This window comes from Mesocricetus auratus, unplaced genomic scaffold (assembly GCF_017639785.1).
Source record: "Mesocricetus auratus isolate SY011 unplaced genomic scaffold, BCM_Maur_2.0 Super-Scaffold_100003, whole genome shotgun sequence".
NCBI classification, from domain to species: domain Eukaryota; kingdom Metazoa; phylum Chordata; class Mammalia; order Rodentia; family Cricetidae; genus Mesocricetus; species Mesocricetus auratus.
In genome coordinates this window covers 8,067,488-8,092,208 of record NW_024429188.1, presented here as the reverse complement: position 1 = coordinate 8,092,208, position 24,721 = coordinate 8,067,488, and the positions used below count along the sequence as shown (strand labels likewise).

At 45.5% G+C, this 24,721-nt stretch overlaps 3 protein-coding genes across 5 annotated transcripts in view; 1 reads left to right on the top strand and 2 right to left on the bottom strand.

Moving 5' to 3' along the window:
• The window catches only part of Smc1a (structural maintenance of chromosomes 1A), a 44,045-nt gene extending 38,767 nt beyond the window's left edge, over positions 1 to 5,278 (bottom strand). Inside the window, exon 1 of the mRNA XM_005085905.4 lies at positions 5,090 to 5,278. Within this exon, the coding sequence (XP_005085962.1) occupies positions 5,090 to 5,198 (109 nt within the window). The 5' untranslated portion in view covers positions 5,199 to 5,278. The remainder of the gene's footprint in view (positions 1 to 5,089) is intronic.
• Positions 5,279 to 5,418: 140 nt separating this feature from the next.
• On the top strand, positions 5,419 to 14,252 carry Ribc1 (RIB43A domain with coiled-coils 1). Of its 3 annotated transcripts, none has more exons than XM_040744010.1 (7): positions 5,419 to 5,623; positions 9,381 to 9,497; positions 11,172 to 11,253; positions 11,439 to 11,780; positions 12,990 to 13,108; positions 13,506 to 13,900; positions 14,010 to 14,252. In XM_040744010.1, exons 2-7 carry the CDS (start codon positions 9,381 to 9,383, stop codon positions 14,089 to 14,091), a joined length of 1,137 nt encoding a protein of 378 aa, XP_040599944.1. In that variant the 5' UTR covers positions 5,419 to 5,623; the 3' UTR covers positions 14,092 to 14,252. The 3 variants fall into 3 exon arrangements, with proteins under 3 accessions (XP_040599944.1, XP_005085963.1, XP_021078567.1); XM_005085906.4 differs by having other exon boundaries at positions 5,420 to 5,571; XM_021222908.2 differs by lacking the exon at positions 5,419 to 5,623 and adding an exon at positions 8,681 to 8,806.
• A 136-nt stretch (positions 14,253 to 14,388) lies between these two features.
• Positions 14,389 to 17,121, bottom strand: Hsd17b10 (hydroxysteroid 17-beta dehydrogenase 10). Its single transcript, XM_005085908.4, has 6 exons — positions 17,027 to 17,121; positions 16,497 to 16,661; positions 15,452 to 15,616; positions 15,207 to 15,335; positions 14,855 to 14,963; positions 14,389 to 14,687 (listed from the first exon to the last, which is right to left on the bottom strand). The coding sequence occupies exons 1-6, from the start codon at positions 17,051 to 17,053 to the stop codon at positions 14,497 to 14,499; spliced, it is 786 nt and encodes a 261-aa protein (XP_005085965.1). The 5' UTR covers positions 17,054 to 17,121; the 3' UTR covers positions 14,389 to 14,496.
• Between the last annotated feature and the right edge of the window lie 7,600 nt (positions 17,122 to 24,721).

Below are 24,721 nucleotides of genomic sequence, written 5' to 3'. Positions count from 1 at the left end.
CATGTTCATAATACAATACTTGGAAAGTATAAGAAAACCTATGTATGAACAGGCTGGTGAGATGGTTCTGCAGGTTAAGGCACTTGCCACCAAGCCAGATAACCTGAGTTTGATCCCCATAGAGAAAAGAGAGAACTGACTCCTGTAGAACTGTCCTCTGACCTCCACACATGCACCAAGCTTGCCACACAAGCATAAGGATCTGAGTTTGGACATCCACTTAAAAAGCTGGGTGTGATGGAGTAGACCCATAACCTAGCATTGAGAAAACAGAGACAAGATACTTTGGGCTTGCTTGCCAGGCAATAGAGCCCAGTTGCTGAGCTCCAGGCCAATAAGAGATACCGTCTCAATAAATAAGATGGAGCTGATAGGTGTTGGTGGAGCACACTGTTAGTCCCAGCACTCAGGGGGCAGAGACAGGCAGTCCTCTGAGTTCAAGGCTAGCCTGGTCTACAGAGACAGTTCCAGGACAGACAGGACTGTTACACAGAGAAACCCTGTCTTGAAATACAGAAATAAATAAGGTGGAGTTATCAAAAAAAGACACTAGCATCAGCCTCTGATACAAATACACATAAAATGTCATTTTAAAAGTTAAGTGAAAACATTAAAAAGGAAACTTGGCATGTTTCTGAGTCTGCTCAGATACGTACCACTGAACCACATACTGGGAAAATTTTTTATTTTGGTTTTTCGAGACAGGGTTTCTCTGTGGCTTTGGAGGCTGTCCTGGAACTCACTTGGTAGTCCAGGCTGGTCTCGAACTCACAGACATCCACCTGCCTCTGCCTCCCGACTGCTGGGTTTAAAGGCGTGCGCCACCAACGCCCAGCGGGAAAACTTTTTGTACTTCTTGAAATCACTCAGTCCAGTCTCTTGCTCAAACAAGGGAAAAGGAGAGAAACTTACTAAAACAAAGTTAGGTAGCAAAACCAGTACTAAGTTTTTGATTTTTTTGACACAAGGTCCTGCTATGCAACCCTGGTCCTCACTATGTAGCCCAGGTTGACCTGGGACTCATAGCAATCTTCTTGCCGTAACCACACAAGTGCTGAGACTATGGGCGTGTGCCATCACGCCTAGCAAATACCGGGTTTTAAAAATTTACGTTACCAAAATTATATCACTATATAATTATATTTTTATATGGAGCTTCTTTCAAATATCCAATTTGTGTGTATGTGCAAGTATGTGGAGGCCAGAGGTTGATAGTGGGTGTCTTTTTTTTTTTTTTTTTTTTTTTTTGGTTTTTCGAGACAGGGTTTCTCTGTGGCTTTGGAGGCTGTCCTGGAACTCGCTTGGTAGTCCAGGCTGGTCTCGAACTCACAGAGATCCGCCTGCCTCTGCCTCCTGAGTGCTGGGATTAAAGGCGTGCGCCACCAACGTCCGGCCGGGTGTCTTTTTTTTAAAATAACTGTTGATTGAACTTTTTTTTTTTTTGAAACAGGATCTCTCTTGGCCTAGAAGCTCACTAACTGAGCTATATTAGCAAGTCCCAGGTATCCTCCTGTCTCCACCTCCCCAGTTCTGGATTATGTGTATATATACCACCACACACTGCTTGCTTGCTTTTTTTGTTTTTGTAGACCAGGCTGGTCTCAAATTCACAGGGATCCACCTGCCTCTGCCTCTGCCTCCCAGCCGCCCAAGTGCTGGGATTAAAGGCATGTGACACCACTACCACCACCACCCGGCTCACACCCAGCTTTCTAAGTGGGTTCTAAGAACCCAAACTCAGGTCCTCATGCTTGTATGGCAAGCACTTTACAGACTGGGCCATCTCCACAACCTTCTCTTTCGTCTGACAGCATCCTGAACTCTTTTTAATACTTGGTTAAAATACCAATGCAGAATCAGATGTTTTCTTAAAAATACTAGATCACATGATTCATGCAACTTTGTGATTCATGCTCACATTAATTATCCAATTTAGCTTATCCAAAAAAGTCTTAGGAAATAGACATTTCCTCTACTTTACAGAGGAAGAAACCTAGTCATTCCTCAAGTTAAATGTGTCAGTAAGTTCTTTACTTCAACTGACAAGGTGATAAAACAGTCTCCCTTACAACATCCAGCTACAAGATCCTTGCTCATTGTCCTTCATTCTGTTATTGTTTGTTAAACCCCTTTAAAAAATCTTGTGAGGCTGGGGATGTGACCCAGCTGAGTGTGTGCTTATCTAGCATGTATAAGACCTTCAGTTCAAACCCAAACACAGTATTACACCAGGTGGAAGTGGATACCTATAATTCCAGCACTCTGGAGATGGAGGCAGGAAGATAAGAAGGCCATCCTTGAACTAAATAAGAGTTTGAGACCAGTCTGAAATGAGATCCTATCTCAACAAATGAACAATAAAAAACCAAGATCACCTTGGTGTTCAACAATCAGCAGATCTGCAGGGGGTGGGGGTACACACCTTCAATCCCAGCACTTAAAAGGCAGAAACAGGTGGATCCTTGTGAGTTCAAGGCCAGCCTGGTCTACAGATCAGTTCCAGGACAGCCAGGGCTGTTACACAGAGAAACCCTGCCATGGATGGATGGAAGAACAGATGTACTGTTATACAGTCTAGATTCAACGCATTGCCAGTTGCAGCAGAACTAGCACATAACATAAACTGGAATTCATCTTTCAAGCACCAATTTCCAACCTTTGAGCTTCCTTGATTTTTCAAGGCTAACACCCTACAACCACAAGCCTTGTACTCACAATTCTTCAGTATCGTAAACATTTTTCTAATGTGCTGTGTGAACACTAACACTCACTAACAAAACATCTCAAGAAATGACTTCTTGAGGACACTCACACAGTACTGATGAAGATACAAACACAGGTACTATAAATTTGTGAAAGAAAATAAAGTCTGTGCTGGCACACGCCTTTAACCCCGTACTCAGGAGGCAGAGGTAGGTGGCTCTCTGTAAGTCCGAGGCTAGCCTGGTCTACCGAACGAATTCCAGGACAGCTTCCAAAGCTACAAAGAGAAACGCTGTCTCAAAACACCAAAAAGAAAAAAAAAACACCAAAAAGAAAGGGGGAGGGGGAGAGGGGAAGGAGGGAGGAAGACCAGTCAGAGAAAAAGAACAATCTATAAAGTGGGAACCAAGGGTCAAGGGATGCTTCCCAGAGCCAAACTTTGAAAGCCATGCAGAAGAAAGATGTGGCAGAGCACACCCAACACTTGGGGAGGTGGAGGCAAAAGGAATTTGAAGCCGTACGATCTGGTCTCAAAAAAAATAATAGAGAGGGTAAAGGGCCTTTTAAAAACAGCTGGATTCGCCGGGTGGTGGTGGCGCACGCCTTTAATCCCAGCACTCGAGAGACAGAGGCAGGTGGATCTCTGTGAGTTTGAGACCAGCCTGGTCTACAGAACAAGTTCAGGACAACCTCCAAAGCCACAGAGAAACCCTGTCTCGAAAAAACAAACAAACAAAAAACCCCAAAAAACTAAAAACACAGCTGGATTATAATTCTAACAATGCTGAGGGGACTGAATTTCAACAAGTGGTACAAGAAGACCCCAAGAAACTTCGTGGAACTGAAAGCATTAACCCTTTAGGTTCGTGGAGTTTTTTTGTTTGTTTGATTTTTGCCTGTTTGTTTTGTTTTATTAGAGACAGGGTTTCTCTGTGTAACAATCCTAGCCGTCCTGGAACTCACTCTGTAGACCAGGCTGGCCTCAAGCTCACAGAGATCCGTCTGCCTCTGCCTTCCCTGTGTCACCACCACCTGGTGCCAGTGGTTCTTAAACTATGTTGGGGAAGGAAGTAACCTGTCACCATCACTGCTACATCGGGACCCTGGTGTTGTCTGGTGATATTTTTGAAGGTCATTTCTGGAGAGTGGAGGTGCTGTCATTTAGAGGGTAGAAGCCAGGAATAGAGCTAAACATTCAACAGTGCACAGGACCAACCCCACAGGGAAGTGTGTTGCTGAAGTGCCAGTGTTGGGAAACGTTGCTCCAAGCAGAGAACAAAACACACACAAGAGTCCAGTGAAGGTATTCGCTATGAGCTACTGTATTAAGGCAAGGTTTGCCTACCAGCCTAGAAAATGAGTAAACTGGAACATCTCTGGATTCCCAACTGATATTTCCAGGGATAGGTGAGAGGAACTCATGAGCTATAAAATATTATGATATTAGCTGATAATGTATTTCTGTGTTTATTATATAATACAGAATTAGTAATATTAAGATATTGTTTTAGGATATTAAGATATTGCCATAGCAGGCTTAAATCTGGAAAAGTAGGCTTACCTACTACCAAAGTCAATTTAAGCTGTCAACTTTAATCCCTTTTTTTTTTACAGAGCATTTATAACGGCCTAAATATTATATTTTGTACTTTATCTTCTTTCTCCTCTAAATAAGTTTCCTAGGATCACGGACTTGGCTTATTTTCCGCATAAACTTAACTGATAAAACCGGAAACAACAAATTAGCAAGCAAACAAATTCAGGCTCATTACCGCTTCCTGGTAGGAAAGGGGCAAATCGAGGCAATATCTATTAGGGGTGTAAGGGGCGAGAAACGGAATCCCACTCTGCTGGGAGGAGTGCCAAATTCCAAAAGTGCCACAGCTGGAGAGGGGAAAAGAAACTGGAGCGTTCCAGAGAGGCGCGAGTGCGTAGGGGGACTGGCTAAAGCAGAAAGTATACTACTTGGGACGAAACGCCAAGACAGAGACAACATTCCCAAAATTTCCCAGATGTGTCGAACTTAAGGCCAGGAACGTGGTACAATACAGACCGGAAAGGAGCCACCGGCCAAACAACTGTCAGCAAGTTCCAGGAAAGCCTGTTTTGGCGGGAGGGGTTGTGGGCGAGGCAACGCACAGTCCCGCCCATACCATTCCGGCCAGAGGGGTCTGCACAAAACTCGGCCATCTGACATTTGGGAAGGGGCTCGAATTAAGTGTATGGCAGAAGGGGGAGAGAGTTCAAATCGAATCCCCCCAAGAGGAGCAAGGAACATTTTAGGGTTCAAAGGTCTCAGGTTGCTTGGGGTGGGTTGTACTATTCTGGAGATGGACGGGGGACCGGATCGCGACGCCAGCAGGGCCGCAGCCGGATTTAATCTCACCAGAGCCATTGGGTCCAATGATGGCGGTGAACCTCTGAAATGGTCCGATAATCTGTCGACCCTTGTACGATTTAAAGTTCTCGATCTCAATCAGCTTCAAGAACCCCATAGCAGCGGCGCTACCGTAGGCGAGGCCGCAGATTACTCCTGAGAACCGAGGTTAGCCCGCGCGGGAAATACCGCGGTGCAAGCCGGGTGTACAGTAAACCTCGCGATAATAAGGGCAAGCCAATCAGGATTTCCGGGTTCCGGAGCCAGAGGGCAGTCACTTCCGCCTGAACTAGCGCGTGTGCCGCCCGGCTCGTGCGTGGGTGTTTGGACCACGCCCCTCTTTGTTGTTGCTTCGCAACAGTCGAAGCTGTAGCGGACTGAGCTAGGGAAGCGTTAGTCCCCAGAAGGTCTCCAATCGCTTTGGGAGAGAGTCCGAGGGCCGGCGGGGCCTGAGCCCACGCTTGCTGAGACAAGTCAGAAGTCACAGCAAGGTTATGCCCTCCCTGTCGCTCAGGACTAGTAGGAGGCGGGGGCTTTGCGGCGGTTTGTACTCTGGCCCGTCTAGGGGCTCCAGCAAAGGGCTCAGTCGGGAATTAGAAGGCACCCTCGGAGGGGTGGGCAGTTTGTACTAGAAGGACGGATCTTAGGGAGGACTTAAGTGAGGTGAGATTGGAGTGTGAAGGAGCATGAGGATACTCCTAGACTCCTAGACAACGGAGATACAAGTTGGGGAAGAGTTGTGTTCTGAGACACTGCCTCCATCACCTGCTTCTCTCTTATTTCTCAAAGCAGAATTCAAAGACTACCATTGTAAATCCTAGAGCCAACTTGAATCCAATCCATTTAGGAGCTTCAAAATTGGAATTCTGTACTGAGAAAGGTGTCTGTGTGAACACCGGGGGTCCAAGTCCTTAAGCCAGTCCTCCGGCTTTGTCCTTTTCCCCTGTCTCCTTACCACGTTTCTCCCCGATCCCATTCCCACCGCATCATATATCTGATGCCATCCCTTTATCCCCATCTTTCTCTTCACTCTCCTCTCCGTTGTCTACCTTCCTCGTTGGCTTCTCTGTTTCCCTTCTCTCTCTTCCTAATACCCTACCCTTATCCATTCATTGCTCATTTTCAGTCTTCATCCTTTCATCCACCTTCTATAACCTTATACCTGCTTATTACTAAGTGGTGCTCTTAGCAACCCAGAGTGTCTACTGAGTCTTCCCTTTAGTGGTCTTATAGTATGGCAACACTTTGAACTTATAGGCTAAGGTTAGTGCCATTTTCAGAAGGTTGTCTCCACAGCTATTCCTGTAACTTTTGTTTTTCCAGACAGGGTTTCTCTGTGTAGCTCTGGCTGCCCTGAAACTCACTCTGTAGACCAAGCTGGCCTCTAACTCAGAGATCCATCTGTCTCTGCCTCCTGAGTACTAGAATCAGAGGCATGTGCCACGACCACCCAGATTTGTAACTATTTAAAGATTCATTTTTATTTATGAATGTATGCCGCACACACAGGGCATCAGATCCCTTGGAGCCAGAGCTACAGGTGGTTGTAAAACACCTGATGGGTACTGAGAGAACTCTGGTACTCTGGAAGATGGGGAAGTGTTAGCCATCTGTCCAGTCCTATTCCCGTAACTGTTTTTTGTTTGTTTTTTGTTTTTGTTTTTGGTTTTTGGTTTTTTGAGACAGGGTTTCTCTGTGGTTTTGGAGGCTGTCCTGGAACTCACTTTGTAGACCAGGCTGGCCTCGAACTCACAGAGATCTGCCTTCCTCTGCCTCCCGAGTGCTGGGATTAAAGGCGTGTGCCACCAACGCCCGGCCCCGTAACTGTTTTTAAATAATGTCTAAAGGCTGGGAAGAATACTAACGAGTCTGGGAACATGAGAAAGTTCAGTTGATAGAATCTGATATGGAAGCCAAAAATGAAGCTGTTAGGAAAACAACCACAGTCAACAAGAAGAAATAAAATAATCAAAGGCCACAATCTCATATAATTTTTAAATGTTTACTATTTTTAAAGGTGAGATGGAACTTGGGAGAAAATTAAACTGTATCCCTATTTCTAAATATATACAAAATGCAGTTTCAAATGTATTAAAAACAAATGATAAAGGCAAAACTTTAGGAATTGTAGAATAATAAGAGAGAATATCTTTATGAATTTAGAATAGGGCGATATTTGTTTTACATGGGGTTTTTAGTTGCTGTTTGGCTGGTTTTAATATTTTTATTCTTTTTTTTTTGTGGGGGAGACAGTCTCTTTACATTGCCCTGGCTGTCCTGAAACTCACTATGGAGACCAGACTGGCCTCAAACAGAGATTCACCTACCTCTACCTCACAAATGCTGGGATTAAAGGCATGTGCCACCACGTGTGGCCTTTTTAAAAATTCTTTTATACTTTCATAGATGTGTCAATGAATGTGGAGCATATCCATCCCCACTCCAACCTCTCTTTCCTTTAAACCCCCATCATATCCCCCTGTTTTTTTTTTTGTAACTCCCCAATAGTACTTCCTACATTTGCATGGAATGGACCTGCAAAAAAAATTGACTCTTCCTCAGCAGGCATCAACTTCTAATAGCACTTCAACTAGGGATGGAGCCTCATGAGCTCCTCACCCATCCATGCTGGAAGGTTCATTAGTTGATTTTGTACAGGTCTCATTCACAGCTGCTGTGAATTCATGAGTGCATGGCCCTGTCAAGTCTAAAAGACGGCATCACACAGTACCCCTCCCCATCCTCCAGCTCTTTACATTCCTCCTCTTCTTCCCCCCTCCTCCTCCTCTTCCTCCTCCCCCTCCTTCTTCATCTTTTGGTTTTTCGAGACAGGGTTTCTCTGTATTGTTTTGGAGGCTGTCCTGGAACTAGCTCTTGTAGACCAGGCTGGTCTCGAACTCACAGAGATCCACCTGCCTCTGCCTCAAGAGTGCTTGGATAAAGGCGTGCGCCACCAATGCCCGGCTTATTTTACATTATCTTTTCGACACTTGTTTTAAAGCTGCTTACAAAGATTTTATTAGATCTTTGGGGATGTTGTACAATGTTTTGATCATATTCACCCCCTTCCAACTCTTCCCAGATCGAGCCACCTTTCCCTGCCCACCCAACTTTATGTGCTCTTTATTTTTTTCACCTATCAAGTCCAATTTGTGCTGACCATATATTATTGGATACTGAATGTGGGGTTTTTTTGTTTTGTTTTGTTTTTACAGACAAGGTTTCTTTGTGTAACCACCCTGACTGTCCTGGAACTCAATTTGTAAACCAGGCTAGCTTTGAACTTTCAGAGATCTGCCTGGGTGGTATACACCTTTAATACCAATAATCAGGAGGCAGAGGCAGGCAAATCTGAGTTTAAGGCCAGCCTGATCTACCAGAGAGAGTTCCAGGACAGCCAGGGCTACACAGAGAAACCCTGTCTTGAAAAACAAGCAAACAAAAATAAGAGTGGGCTCAACACTCTTTTTTTTTTTTTTTTTTTTTTTTTTGGTTTTTTGAGACAGGGTTTCTCTGTGGCTTTGGAAGCTGTCCTGGAACTCGCTCTGTAGACCAGGCTGGTCTCAAACTCACAGAGACCCGCCTGCCTCTGCCTCCCGAGTGCTGGGATTAAAGGCGTGCGCCACCAACGCCCGGCGGGCTCAACACTCTTAAAGAAAACTTTAAACACTCTTAAAGAACACTTCTTCCAGCAGCTATCAATTCCCAACAGCTCCCTCACTAGGGGTGAGTCTTGGTGCCCACTTCCTTTCTGAATGCTGGGATTTGGTCTGACTTGAGCTTGTCCAGGGCTTGTGCATACTGTTGTCAAAACTCCCATGAATTCATACAAACAAATGCCTCTGCTTATGTCCAGAGACACCATTTCCCTGTATTCATCCACCACCTCTGACTCTTACAGTCTTTCCATCCCTTTTGCAATGGGTTTTGTGCCTTGGGAGGAGGGGATATGATATAGATGTCCCATTTGGAGCTAAGTGTTGTGCAGTCTCTTATTCTCTGCACCTGGGCCTGCTTATAAAGGCTTTAAGCTAAGGAGTGCAATGGTCAAACTTGCCAGGGCAGAGAGGATAGCATTGGAGTAATAGACCCTCAAGGATTCTGAGAACATTGTCTGGCATTAGACTGAAGCTTGACTTAGTGTGATCACAGTAGAGATTGAGGACATGGGTATGGAACATCAGAAAGTAAAATTGGGATGGTAGCATGTAAGATGTTACAAGGGAGAAAGAACTGGAGATACAGTATAGGGAAGGACAGTGCCAGCATTAACGGTCCATTCCACCTTTCATTGGTCCAGATGTACAAGTTAGACCTCTCACCAGATCCCAAGGAGATAGCAGCCATTGAGGCTAGAAGAATTCGAGAAAAGGAACGACAATGCCGATTCTTCAATGTGCGGAACCGAGTCATGGGGGTGAGTGGGTAATGGAAACCACTTTATGAGACTGAAGTTAACTCCCTCTTATGTCTAGAAAGGAATGTAGCAGTGTATTATAACCCTCTGGATTCAAGAAGGCCCTAGAACTAGAAAGGAAGGAGCTGGAGAACCAACCCTCATATGCCCGGGCAGGCTTAGGAAGTCAGGATTGTGCAGGGACAGGTGATGGGGTAACAGCTGGCTCTCTGGTCAGCTCTTGGACTGTAGCTGGTTCTTAAGGGGTTGCTGCAAGGCTAAATATGATATATTAGCTATTTTTTCCTGTTACTATGACAAACACAAGGAAGGACGGGTTTGGTTTTGGCTCAGTTTGAGTATATAGTCCATTATTAGGGGGAAGGAGCAGGAAATGGCTAGTCACTTTGCACCTACAGTTAGGAAGAAGAATCCAGTTCACTTTCTCCTTTATATTCAGTCCAGGACCCTAGTCTGTGATGTGGTACTGCCCACGTTATGTCAGGTTCCCTCACTTAAAATAATCCAATCTCGAAACTTCCTCATACGCATGTCCAAAGGTTTCTCTCCTAAATGATTCTAGATGCTACCAAGCTGACAATATCTTATGTATTTTTATTTATTTGGGATGGGGCATGTGGTGCTATGCACGCTACAGCACGAATGTGGAGGTCCAAAGAGAGCTTGTGAGGGTCAGCCCTTTCCTTCCACCATGTGACTCTCTGGTAGCAAACTCTCTCAGGCTTGAACTTTACCCATTGAACCGTCTTACTAGACCGTGTTGACAATATTAACCTTCACAACTATGAACCAAGCTGAGGGACAGAGACTAAAGGGATGTTTATTCTTCACTAAACTGTATGCCCTTTTGTACTATTTTAAAATGTTTTAAATGAATCATAATGAAAGAGAAAATATTGATTGCTTTAATTAAAAAAGGACTGCTGAATGGGTGGATGCAGCCTAATGATCTAGAAAAGACACCATACTTGTGTTCAAAGTCAGGTATGCTATTATATATGTGGCTTTATGGTACATAACCTATCTTGTCCTCCTCTGTAAAATGAAACCAAATAAAGCACTGAGATGTCAAATTTAAAAAAATCAAAGGATACTACCTGACCACAAACAAACTGAAGTTTGAGTGGTCTGACTGAGATCCTGGTTGCAAGAATTTCCCTAGGACCTGCTCTGTACCAAGCACTATGTTGGACAGTGGGGAATACAATGATAACCAAGGTCTAACTTCTACCCTAAAACAATTCACAGCCTGGGAGGAGATAATAGAGACCAATGACAATACAATGTGGACAATGAGTCCTAGAGTATGGGGTAGAACTTTCCTGAGTAAGCCTTGAAGGGTAAACTGAAGTTTGGATAAAGAAGGAAGGATTTTCCAAGGGGAGGAAACAGAGCAAAGGCTGTGGGTTCGAAACAGTTTAAGATGTGGAAAGAACTGGAAGGCAAGCGTGAGAGGGGACCGGAAAAGGGGGTACAAAGAGATAAAGGCAAAAGCAGTAGCTAGACCACAGAGGTGTTTACAGGCTTTGTTCAGGGGTTAGAAGTTTATCCAGTGGATCCTGAAGAGCTACAGGGAGATCTTGAAGGGGGTAGTTTCTAGACAGCATCTGTTAGAGTATTCAATGTACCACGCTGAGACCCTACTCTAATTTAGCTCCTTTCTTTGAGATCCAGGTGGATGTGGACGCCCTGAACTACCAGATGGAAGAACGGAAGCTTCGGGAAGCAATAGAGCAAAGCAAAGAAATGGCTTATGGTAAACACTCAAGGCTGGGGCAAAACAAAGGTATAAATCAGAGAGATGGGACTAAAGTTGGGCAATTATGCCTCTAAATAGAGCTTGAGGCTCTGGAGTTATAAGACAAGCCAGATGAGGAATAGAGGTCAGGTTGACTGGGCTGTGTTCTGGGATGTCTTCATGTCTATGTCAATCACTCCTAGGTGCCAAGTATGGGCAATATGATATGGTAGCACAGATGCTAGAGAAGGAAGAGACAGAACGGGCAGGTCGCTTGTCCAAGAAAGTACAAGATTTTCGGGAGCAAAGGCAGCAATTCAAGAATGGACACGAATTTGACTTCTGGGATCCAGCCCACCTCCATGAGTTTCCAGCCCCTTATTTTGAAAGAAGCACGTGCCTTGGCCCATCCAGCATGCAGTACTTCCTTGGAGAGGACCTAGAGAGGGCCTCATGCCTGCGAATGCAGCAGGAACAGCTCAGATACAACCTGGAGAAACAACTACAGGAGCAGCAGGCAGCCAGAGAAGAGGAGGTGCGTATGGGTAAGTAGCCTACCAGGAAGCTCACCTGACCTGGGGCTGGCCGAGGCAGAAAGGTTAGTCTGTACAAGCCCTAAGTTCCCTGACTTCCTTCAGCAACTGACACCATAGCCACTATTCATGATTTCTTGGCACTTACCCGGAGGAAGCATTTTACAATGACTTTCTGCTTTGTGCAAATGAATGTTCCTCTCTGTAACTGAGTTTGTCTTTTACTTATTTCATGAGACAGGCTCTCACTATGTATATGAAGTCTAGGGTGGGCTTGACCTCAGCCTCCTGAATGCTGGGGTCCCAGGATAAAATAGGCATTGTAATTCACATCACATAGAATAGCAACTACTATTAGGATACAGTCTGTAGCCATGGCTTTCTTTTCCATTAGAGAAAGGGCCATGCCTTTCTACACACACTTCAACTTTCAACCACCAGTGTCTGACAGGGTCTGGGAACAGCGGGACCAGTGTATGGCTAGAGTTGGGGAAAATTTAGTAGCTTTGCTTATGCTATGGCCATGGCTGCCACGAAATTTCCTCTTCATCTTTGTACTTCAACTTTTACATTTCTCGTTGTTGTTTTGGTACTGGGGATGAAATCCAGGGCTTCATATATGCTAAGCACATATTCCTACCACTGAGCTATTTCCTTAACACTCAAAACCTTTGATAGGCTTATGTGCATCTCTGCCATTGGCCTTACCAGGTTGTTGTCATATTTGATCTGTCTCCACCAAAGAGGGAGGGTTTTTTTGGTGTGGGGGGTGTTGAGACAGGGTCTCACAGGACACACACTGGCTTTGAACTTGCTGTATAGCCAAGGATGACCTTGAAGTTCTGATCCTCCTGCCTCTGTCTCCCAAGTGCTGGAATTAGGCACAGACCACCACACTGGACTAGGCAAGGAGTTCTCTGAGGCAGGAGCTAATTCTGTAGTATCCTTAGAACCCAACAAATAACCTTTAGACTGGGGCTTAGAGATGAAATTACTTAAGGCCATATAACTCAAACACAGCAGAACTATATTGTTACCCACGTTGTTGTGCTTTGGCTACCCCTGACCCCAAAAAAGTAACTCCTTCCATATCACTGTAACTTTGACACTCAAATCTGCATACACAAATATAAAGTATGTCAAACAAATAGCTAATGAGTGAACTGGGACTGGGGACTAGAAGAGGCAAGTACAATGTCCTGGCAATATTTCTCTGTGTAGCTTTGCTTAGTGACCAGCTGCGCCTAGCCGCGGACACTCGAGCTGCTGAACTGGCCAGGCTGGAGGAGTCCTGTCGAGCAGCCATGAGGACTGCTATGGCCAATGCTAACAAGGCCCAGGTATGTCCTGAACTATCCAGTGCACTAAGCCCACCCCGATGCCTAAACCAAGTCCCGGGGAACCTTAACCACAACTTCCTCCTCACACCCCATTTCTAACCAGTACAAGCATTCTCATCTACTCAAGGACTCCCCTCCCACCTAAGGTCCTATTAAAGCATAAGTCACCTCTCTCCCTACCTCCAGATACAGTGTAACTAACTTAAGAATAGGTATTGACCTTTCATCCCTGACCTCTCAGACTAAGTGCAGAGAAATTCCCAGGCCATTCTATACCCCTCCATCATACCGTTAGAGTCATTAAAAATCCATGTTATATCTCTCAGTTCTCTCTGAGATTACTAGTAAGTTTCTTAAGGTTGGGCCCCCAAATGCTTACATTTGGGGACCCCACCAGGCAGCTAAGCAGGCCCTGAAGCAGCGCCGTGAACAGCAGCAGCAACAGGAGGCCAACATCAAGGAGATCAAGAAGCAAATCACTAGTGATTTACTGACCGAAAATCCTCAGGCTGCCCAGCGCCCCCAAGCTCCTCACCGGGTCCTGCCCTATTGCTGGAAGGGCATGACTCCAGAGCAGCGAGCCGCTATCAGGAAAACTCAAGAGACACAACGACAAGAGAAAAAGGAACAGCACCGAGCTGAAAAGTCCGTGGAAGCTGAGTGGGGATGCCAAAACAGACGCTTGGCTGAAGCAATGCTGGAGCTGGAGGAGCAGGAGAGAGAATTGTGTGCAGAATTTCGAAGGGGGCTGGGCTCCTTCAACCAGGAGTTGGCTAGGGAGCAACAAGCCCAGTGAGTTCTAGAGGGTAGCAATGGGGAGGAAGGCAGGGCGTAGGTGGGGAGGAATGGCAAGGTCCAGGAGCAGGGAAAGCACATCACCTGTGCTCTTTGATTTTCACAGGCAAAATTATCTGAATTCAGTCATCTACACCAACCAGCCTACTGCCCAGTATTACCTACAGTTCAACACCAGCAGCCGCTGAGCTCAGGGTGGTCACCTCCCTTCTCGCCTGTCAATCTCACAGGTGGTTAGGAGTCGAAAAGAAAATGCTGCACACCCCTATCTCTAGTCTCTCCTCAGTGGGAGGAACTAAACTCAGCCTCCACTTTCTACCCTAGGTAATAAAGTTATTCACTACAATGACCATGTGTTGTGACAGGATACAAGTGTGAGATTCCACCTTTCCCACTCCAGGCTGGGGCTCTTGGGTATCCACTTCAGAGCCTTCACTTTCTTCCCCACCTTAGTTCCCCTTGTACACAAGACTGCTCACATCCTGTACGTTTGAGAATTTATTAGGCACAGAGGGTGACTGGAGCAGAGTTACAAAATGGCTGTTAGGTTTCCTTCAAGCTGGAAAGAAGCTGGTGGTTTTCCGCCGTCACCTTTAAGGCTGCATTCGAATGGCCCCATCAAGGCGGATGACCTCTCCATTCAAGAATGGGTTCTCAATTATGGTCTGGACCATATGAGCGTATTCAGCAGGGTCACCTAGTCGGCTGGGGAAGGGCACCTGGCTGGCCAAGAAGTTCCGTACTTTCTCTGGAAGGGTGGTAAGCAATGGGGTGGCAAACAGACCTGGACAAGAGCACCAGGTCAAAGATCAGTCTCGTTTTCATAGTTACCTGCTGCTTCCTCGCTCTAGTGATAAGCTGCTGATATATAGGTAGTGGGTATCTTCTCTCATTTGCCTACAGATCCCACCCAATTCTAAGTATGGCAAAAAAAGAGAAAGAAGTGTTTACCTGGAGCAATTGTCATCACACGGATGCCTAGGGGAGCCAGATCTCGAGCAATGGGCAGTGTCATACCCACTATACCCCCTTTGGATGCAGAGTATGCAGCTTGTCCAACCTGGAAAAAGGAAGGAGATCATAGGTGGGAGAGCCCCCACAAGAACTTAGCACTCCCTCTTGCTGGCCGTTGGTGGCGCACACCTTTAGTTCCGGCACTCGGGGCAGGGATAGGCAGATCCCTGTGAGTTCGAGGCCAGCCTGGTCTACAGAGTAAGTTCTAGGACAGCCTCCAAAGCCACAGGGAAACTCTTTCTCAAAAAAAAAAGAACAAAAAAAAAGAACTTTGCCCCTGTCCACATACCTGACCCTCAAAGGCAGCCACACTGGCAGTGTTAATAATAACTCCACGTTGGCCTCCCTGGTCTGGTTCATTCTGGCTCATCTCACCAGCAACCAGGCGGATGACATTGAAAGTGCCTAAGAGATTCACCTAGAGGGTGGGTAGAACCATGATAGAGGATGTAAGGCCTTTTGTTTGCTTAAAAGCTGAATGCCCACAGCCAGGCATTTCTTATTCCTACCCCTGGAGATCTGCCAAGGCCTTACATTGAGAACCCGCTGGAAGTCCTCCAAGGTATGGGCCTGGTTCTTCTTGTGGTTGTATGTCTTAATTGCCACTGCAATACCTGCACAGTTGACAGCCACATCTACACGGCCAAACTTTTCTTTTGCTAAAGTCAAAGCTGCTTGAACATCATTCTCAGAGGTCACCTTGAAAGGGAGAAATGAAGGAAAGGTATTCATTTTCTGGCATACACACAGCACTGACCTTAGAGAGGAGGGCAAGGCCAGTCCTTGAATGGGAACAGAGCTGAGTAGGAACAGAATTGTGTGAGCAAAAGAAGGCCAAGAGAGAGTTGTGCTAAAACGAGAGAAAGGGAAAATGGTAGGTACTATGGAAAAGTATTGCAAAGCATTTTTCAAATCTATTCTCTCTTTGGAGTGATAAGCCCCCGGTAATTCTCAGCTATTATGGATTAGGGCACTATACAACCTTGTTTTGCTTTTTCCCTTTTGCAGTATTGACTAACTGAGGGTCTCCCACATGCTAGGCAACAACTCTACCACTGAGCTATATTCCAATACCACCCTGTTTTGAGAATTACTCACAGGAACATGAACTATCTTTTTTTTTTAATCCCTTCCTTGCTGAGGTAAGGTTTTTCAACTCTGTAAACTCTGTAAATATAAAATCACTGGGCAAGATAGGCATTTCCAAATGTTCCTATCTCCTCCAGGAAATCCTGGTGTGTCCGGTCCTCATGCCCATTATGCTGAGGCCCAGCCTTAGAGTTCTTACTGCAGGTGATATCATGTGATCAGGGACTCGGGTCAAAAGGGAGAGGGACTCACCACCCTTACATTTATTTGTATGTATGTGCAGGCATGTTTGCATTAGAGCACATGTGTGGAGGTCAGGGTCAGTTCTTTCCTTATACCATGTGGGTCCTGGGGATCAAACTCAGGTTGTTATGGTGGGCAGCAAGCGCTTTTACTGGCTAAGCCATCTGACCAACCCCAGACAGCACTCTAAGGGAGAACCCTCCCCCCTCCAAGTTTCCTCAAGCACACTCTGGTAGTCTTGACTCACGTTGGCTGGGGCAAACAAGCAGCTCTCTCCTAACTTCTTGGCTTGGGCCTCACCCCCCGAATTAGGTAGGTCTAGAAGCACAGCTGTGGCCCCTTGTCCCACCAGTCTTTCGGCCGTAGCCAGGCCAAGGCCCGAGGCTCCTCCAGTTATTACTGCGACCAGGCCCTGTGAAGAGGTACACGTGAAATGAACTGCTCCTGTTCAAACCACCCCCACCCTTTCACCTGCCCGTCCCTGAATTCTGCGAAGACGCAGGGGCAGTCAGGGACCCCAATATGCTTCCTCTCCGCACCGCTGCCACCGCGGGGAAGGGGGGGCGTGTCTCATCCCGCGCGGGTTTCTCTGTGACCCCTCACACACATATGCAGTTGGACGTTGATGTTCACCTATTGAGCCCAACCACCACAAAACCAGACCCGGATAAGCAGGACCCTTTTCCTCCAGGCACCGATCTCTCCTCTTTAGTTCCTGCCAGCGCTGTCCTAGCCTGGGTGAAAAAAAAAAAGCGTTAGAGGCGCAGAGCAGTCTACCTTCACGCTCCGACACGCCGCAGCCATCTTGCACCAATCTCGCCACCAGAGGAGGGCTTTTACTTAGTCCCTTTTGCACATGCGCTCGCTGATTGGCCGACACAGAGACGCCTACTGGGGCGGGGAGCAGCGGCCGCGCACCATAGGGGGGGAGGGGAGGGACGTGGCCTGCTGAGCAGGGACCTTGGAAAGGGAAAAGTGGAGGACTCAGACTAGGGAACATTTATTTGTAGAAAGAACCTAGTGGCACCTGCATGATATCCACCCCATTCACCCCACTCTGTAGCTGACCATTTGGCATGCAGCCAGCTCCACCAGAGGAAGACAGGGCGAAGATAGAAACTGAGCCCCTTTCTCAGTAAAACTTTTCAAAGTCTAAGTGAAACCGATTCCTATGTGCCAGGTTCTACCGGGTACTGCGGATACACAGAAGAATAACAGGTCCAGACTTCTCAGGAGGACACAGTTCATTTGGAGAAAGATGAGATTACAGGACAGACAACGAAAAGGGCAGAGAACCAGATGTTTTTTTTCAGTGATGGAAGCAAACCCCAAGGCCCTGTACCCGTTAAGCAAATACTCTACAAACAGCTACAAATAGCCCAACTACAGATTCCAGAATACTCAGCTGAGGAGAGTAGAAAGAAAGAAAGAAAGAAAGAAAGAAAGAAAGAAAGAAAGAAAGAAAGAAAGAAAGAAAGAAAGAAAGAGAGAGAGAGAGAGAAAGAAAGAAAAAAAGAAAGAAAGAAAGAAGAAAGAAAGAAAGGAAGGAAGGAAAGAAAGAAAGGAAAGCCCAGTGTCATTCTCTCTGCCTGCCAATCTAGATATAGAACTCGCAGCTCCTTCTCTAGTACCATGTCTGCCTTCATGACACCAAGCTTCCCGCCATGCTGATAATGGACTGAACCTCTGAACTGTAAGCCACCCTCAATTAAATGTTTTCCTTTATAAGAGTTGCTGTGGTCATAGTGTCTCTTCACAACAATAGAAATGCTAAGATACTATGCAAACATTAGGACCTGAGTTTGGATACCTAGCACCCATGTAAAAAATCAGGTGTAAGCTCTGGGTCCAGTGAGAAACCTTTCCTTAGAGGATACTTGACATTCTCTCTGGTCTCTACATGTGTATATACACCCCCACACACACATACACATGCATACATCACACACAAAGGCATACCTCCCACACACACGACTTCTAAAAATCTGATTTTCTTCCTTCCTTTCTTTCTCCCTGTCTTTCTACAGGATTTCACTATGCGTTCCTGTAATTCACCATGTAGACTAGGCTGGAGAGATGGCTCAGTGGTTAAGAGCACTGGTTGCTCTTCCAGAGGACCCAGGTTCAATTCCCAGCAACTACATGGTGGCTCACAGCCATCTGTAATGAAATCTGGGGCCCTCTCTGGCATGCAGCCATACATGCAGACAGAACACTGTGTACATAATAAATATACAAATCTACTGAAAAAGAAAATAAGGACTAAAAGGCCAAAGGTTACATGGCAAGAACAACAGTAGAATCTAAAAGAAAATCCATCACTATGTCGCAATCCTCAGTGTGTATTAGTGCTACTAGGAGAAAAAGGAAAAATTGATAGTCCTCACCTCTGGGAGATGAAGACCACACGGTGGCCTATTTAAGCCTTGTGAATGGCTGCAGTTACCTCTGCAAAACAAAGTTACACTGGTTTTGTCTGCTGCTAAGGTGACACTGGCAAAGAGAAAGGCTCCCCAAGTGATGAATGCGGGGAGCATCCAAATGTGGCCTGTAATTTCCAGGTGACACGAGGCACAGTTGAAATGAATGGTTTGCACTTGGCAGGAGTGAGATGTGAGAACCTCTGCTGAGCTCTGGGAGAATGTGTGTTTAGGATACACGCTAACAGAATGTTTGCCACTGAATAAATGGGAGTGGTGGTTGAAGGAGCCTGTGTGATGCTTTCCTGGGATCACAATGTCAATAGCTCCTTTCCTTTTCCTTTTGGTGCTGGGATGGAACCGAGAGCCTTGTACATGCTGAGTGCCAGTTCTATATGGGAGCTACATCCTAAACACTGAAGGTCATTTACCATCCTTTATGTAATCAGAGCTTTCTTACTGCATTGACATGGCTGATCGCCCTGTCCTCCTAGAAAATCCCATCTGTTTTCTGTGATGCCTTCCTCTCTTGCCTCTTTAGAATTCTCTCACTTCCTTCTTGTGACTCGTCCCTAGTTTTTTTTTTTCTTGTTCTCTCTTTGAGGATCTCATCCACTTTTTACTTTTAAATACTTCCCCAGAACTCTACCTTCACCCTACTGGCTTCACTGAACTTCAGAGTCACATAGCCAACTATTTACTGCCCCCACATACCAAATGCCTGCAACACTTGGTACTAAAGTAAACTAAGTCATTGCTCCCTAAACCTTCTTTATCTCCGTTGGTAGCAATACCATCTTCCCAGACAATCAAGTCAGCCCTAGAATCCAGGCATGCTTTACTGTTGTAGGAATTACTTTATGGAAAGATGTGGTACATTTGTTTATGCTGCACTTGTTTAATGATATAAGGATGTGTGTTTCATTATGTAAAGGTGTGTAGCATTTGTTTCACATTGTCTGTCTAAGGCCCCTGGTTGGTCTAATAAAAAGCTGAATGGCTAATAGCTAGGTAGAGAAAGGGCTTCTTGGCAGAGAGAATAAATAGGAGAGAAGAATGAAGAGAACAAGGGAGAGAGGGATGTGCCCAGGATGGAAAACCAGGCAGCTGACAGACAGACAGACACTGGAGGAAGCAGGAAAGTAAGACATAGAGAAAGAAAGGTTAAAAGTCCTTAGGTAAAAGGTAGATATAGAGAAACAAGTTAATTTAAGTTAAAGAAAAAAAGTAGCCAGAAACGAGCCTAAGCTTGGCTGAGCATTCATAGGTAATAAGTCTTCGTGTCATGATTTGGGAGCTGGTTGGTGGCTTAAAAGAAAAAGCCCCCCCAAACAAAACAAAAAGAGTGATGGTCAGCTAAACACTGAACTGAACCCTTGGAACCCAGTGACAGAGATGGAGGAGTGATGAGCAAAGGGGTCAAGACCGTGCTGGTGAAACCCACAAAGACATCTGACTGGACAATGGGGAGCTCTTGAACCCCAGACTGATGGCTGAGAGGTCAACAGGGGACTGATCCAGACTTCATGAATGTAGTGTCAGTGAGGAGGCCTCAGAAATCTCTGGGGCCTTGGGTAGTAAATCAGTGTTTTCCATGGCATACAAATGAACATTGGGAGCCCATTCCACAAAGAGGTATGCTCTCTCAGCCTGGATACATGGGGAAGGGCCTAGGTCCTGCCCTGGATGAAATGACAGACTCTGGAGATTCCCCCAAGGAGGGCCTCATCCTCTCTCGGGAATGATGTGGGGATTGGGTGGGGGGCTGGGGGGCTGGTGGAAGGACAAGGGAGAAGAGGTGGGAGAAGGAACTGGGACTGACATGTGAAGCATTCATGTTTCTAATTTAAATAAATACATATATTGAGGAAAAAAAAGAGTGGTGTCACATGCCTTTAGTCCCAGCACTTGGGAGGCAGAAGCAGGTAGATCTCTGTGAGTTCAAGACCAGCCTGGTCTACAGAGTTTGTTCCAGGACAGCTAGGACTGTTTCACAGAGAAATCCTGTTTCAAAAAAAAACAAAAACAAAAACAAAAAAAAAACAAAAAGAAAAAGAAAAAGAAAAGGCCTGTTACAGTGTTTCATTTAATCAATTGCCAAGTCCCATTAATATAATTCCTAAGCATGTCTTGGGTTCTTTGTTTTATTTTGACGGTACTGGAAATTGAGCCCAGGGCCTTTTGCATGCTAGGCAAGTGCTCTACCACTGTGATACTTCCCAATCCCAAATGAGTCTTAGATTTGGCACTTCCTTTCTCCTCTCCTATAACCATCGTCCAAACACTCTTGCACATCCTATTTCAACTGGTCAGATTCCACTGTTGTCCCTCTTAAAAAGATGCTTCAGGATCTTCAACAAATGGTGCTGGCATAACTGGATGCTGGCATAGTAGAAGAATGCGGATAGATCCATGTCTATAGCCATGCACAAAACTTAAGTCCAAGTGGATCAAAGACCTCAACATAAATCCATCCACACTGAACCTCTTAGAAGAGAAAGTGGGTGGTACCCTTGAACGAATTGGTACAGGAGACAGCTTCCTGAACATAACACCACTAGTACAGACAGTGAGATCAACAATTAATAAATGGGACTTCCTGAAACTGAAAAAGATGCTTCAAGAAGCAAACCAACAAAAGCCTGTTCCTAAAATTCAGTTTATAATTATCTTTGCTTAATTATAACTTTGGCAATCCCCCTGGTTTTATTTTGAGAGAGGATCTCACCTTGTATCCCTGGCTGACCTGGAGTCTCCCCCTCACTTTTAAGGTTCTCCATCATCTGATGGATGTGGGCTGTATAACTTCAACCAGTATGACACTACACTTTTTTCGTAATAATGCAAAACTTTATACCTTCTTTCAGTGGTGTGACTGTCACAGAAGGAGATCACCAAACTGCACTTGGAAAGATGGAGACCTCAGCTTTATGGTCAATAGCACTTGAGCTAGTGCTTCAAATAATAGTACTCCAATCCTTTGTCGTCTCATCCAGGTTTTGTTTTGTTTTTGCTATTGCTTTGCTTTGGGTTTTTGTTGTTGTTGTTGTTGTTGCTTTTGTACTTTCAAGACAGGATTTCTCTGAACAACAGCCGAAGCTGTCCTAGAACTCACTTTGTAGATCAGGCTGGTCTCAAACTCACAGAGTCATCCTGCCTCTGTCTCCCAAGAGCTGGGAGTAAAGACATGTGCCTCATACAGTTTTTATTGGCAACACAGCATCACTTTTGGGCATTTTTCTGATTAGTGGGCTTTGAACTTTACTCTGTGTGGTTATGAATCTCCAGCAGAAAATTTACTTTTCCCAATTTTCATTTTTTCAAATTAAACTTTATTTTTACTTCATATGTATGGTTTTCTGCCTGCATGTAGGCCTGTATACCGCATGCATGCAGTGACCATAAAGGCCATAAGATGGTGTTAGATCTCCTAGGACTGGAGTTACAGATGGTTGAGAGCCACCATGCGAGTGCTAGGAATCAACCCTGGAACCTCTGGGAAAGCAACCAGTGCTCTTAATAATTGGGCCATCTGTCTAGCCCACTTACTTGATTTAAAAAAAAACAAGCAATCATGTTTATAGAAGCAGAAACAGAAAAGTCAAGGCAGTTATTTGGATACTGTCTACTTTTCTATTTCTCAAGGCAGCTTGGATATGGTTCTTGACATAAAGAGCAAATAAAATTCCAAAGTAAAATTTCAAGAGACAATGTAATATATTTTCTCCTCAGTCAAGGCTACATGCCTGCTTAACTCTTTCCTGTCATTTAGCTTTCCTTTATCCTTTTCAGGCTCTGACAAAACGTAACCCACTTTTCTTTCTGTAGCATTACCAGATAAACATATGGTACAAATCTGTGTGTACCTTGTATTTTTTATTGTCAAATCTAACAGTTCTACCCGACAAATGACTCCCAGTATAGTGAGCTACTCCTTCTCAGGCACCCACAACGCCATATGCCTGTCACTGAGCCAGCACCTACCCTCCTGGAAGGCTAAAGATGTAGTTTGACCTTTGTATCCATATTAAGCAATAACACATAGCTCGGTGCCTAAGAGAATGGCATTGTTTGCTCAGTGAATAGATGTGTATGAATGCTAGTGCAATAAGCCTGCATCTTCTGGTGGACTCAGTAAATGTCCCAATCAGTATACAGTATACATTCTACCTATAATCCACCTGCCCTTTACGACCATGGAGGAATCCTTGCATGCTTTCCATAGCCATCCAGGTAGGCTGTCCGCAAAGCTGGGAGTCGTCTGCACACTCAGTGAGGTTGCTATAGGACCAGCTGGGTTTTTATTTTTGTTTTATTCTCTGTTTTGGTTTTTTAGAGCAATAAGGAGTGGGAGGGTGACAACCATATCCCGGACGTAAGGAGGTGAGGAAAAAAGCAAGGGAGAAAGTGGGGAAGAAGAAAAAAAAGATATGAAGAGCCCAAAGAAAAGCAGGGGGAAAACAGGTCGGAATAAAGTCAAGGAAGGAGAAAGTAGCTGGCACCAGTATAAGGAGTGACAGATGCCTCAAACAGGAGGCGGAAGTCAGTGGGAGGGAATCTGCGGCACTCAATGCAAAGCCATTCTTCCCCTGGAACTCCTCCCCAGCCCTCCTGCTAACAGAGGTGAGGCAAAGTGGAATACTCCACCTGTTTGTGGTCAGAGGCAGATGCTGGGGCGTGGCCTCCTCTGGGCCTTCCAGTTCTCCAGCTCTGGCGAGGTAGTTTCTCACACAGTCCCAGTGCCCAGGCCCTCAGGGTCAGTCAGTCAACGGGGACCCTAGGGAAGGGAGTGAGAATGGGGGGGACAAGAGACAGAGACAAGACAGTATCATGATCAAGTCTTGTTTATTGAAAGTACCAACAGGGCTTAAGTAAGGCGGGTAGCAGAAGGGGGGGGGGAGCAGAAGTTCTCCTTGGCAGGGTGTGTTCCAAGGACACAAGTCTGCAGCTGGGGGAGTCTGAACTGCAGGCCAGGAGACAGAAGGGTGGGAGAGCCTGGACTGCAGGCCTTGAAAATGTGCTGTACAGGAAGATAAGCAGGCACAGAAAATAATAACTAAGTGTTAGTCTCTAAGAGTACAGTAAGAATATTAAGATGGCTTCTAGTATACTATCCTTATTTAGGGCCCTCCACACCCCAGCAGCCCCAGGGAGGATGAGGGAGTAGTATCTTCCACTTGGTTCCAGCCCAGGGTACAATTAGGAGAGACTCAAACCAGAATAAAAGACTGGGGGAAGAGGAGTCTGCCTGGGAGGGGTCATAGCTGCCTCTGAAACCCCTGCTCTTGTGATTTGAACAGCACTCAGAAGTGGGGCCCCTGCATGTGGGGTGCAAGGCTTCAAAGGCACCCTTTATCTCAATAAAACATGTATTATCATGTGTGGACATGATGGGGGGGCACACGTACTGCATCACACATGTAAAGTTCCGAGGACACTTTTTATAGAGCTGGTCCTCTCTTCACTTTGGGACTCTGGAAACTGAACTCAAGGTACCAGGCTTGTGTGGTAAGTGCTTTATCTGCTGAACCATCTCACCTGCTCCTCAGCTCCTTCTTAGTGTAGACCATAGGTAGAATTTATTGCAAGGTAAGGTGTGGCAGTCTCAAGGATGAGAGTAGGCAATGGCCAATCAGACAATTGCAGAGGAATGAGGGGTGAGGGGACATCTTCCAGAGATACTGTGGTACTGACTCACATTTTTAGACAGGTTTTATATTGTTTCCAAAGTCTTCAGAACTCACAGCTTTTCTGAGGAGTGTTTTCCTGCCAAGTGATTGACAGGCCCCTTTGGGTTAATTTAGGGAGGGAACAATGGTATCCCTCTGGCTTTTTTTTGTCACTAGGAAGTCACAATTAAATACTGACTTTATGACTTTCTAGACTCTTTAGAATGCCATGTCACCACACAATGTGAAATGTGACTCAGATCCTATTCTTTTTAAAAATTACATTTATTTATGTATGTGCGCACATCATGCATATGTGCATGAGGGTAGGCATGTATATGGAAGACAGATAACAACTTTAAGGAGTTGGTGTCTCCTTTGGC

Coding starts and splice junctions, on each gene's coding strand:
- Ribc1 (XM_040744010.1), top strand. CDS start 9,381: ATGTACAAGTTAGACCTCTCACCAGATCCCAAGGAGATAGCAGCCATT. Junction 9,498..11,171: donor TGCGGAACCGAGTCATGGGG/GTGAGTGGGTAA, acceptor TTTGAGATCCAG/GTGGATGTGGACGCCCTGAA. Junction 11,254..11,438: donor AAGCAAAGAAATGGCTTATG/GTAAACACTCAA, acceptor AATCACTCCTAG/GTGCCAAGTATGGGCAATAT.
- Hsd17b10 (XM_005085908.4), bottom strand. CDS start 17,053: ATGGCTGCGGCGTGTCGGAGCGTGAAG. Junction 15,336..15,451: donor ACTTCCAGCGGGTTCTCAAT/GTAAGGCCTTGG, acceptor CCCACCCTCTAG/GTGAATCTCTTAGGCACTTT. Junction 14,688..14,854: donor TGTGATGACAATTGCTCCAG/GTAAACACTTCT, acceptor GCTCTTGTCCAG/GTCTGTTTGCCACCCCATTG.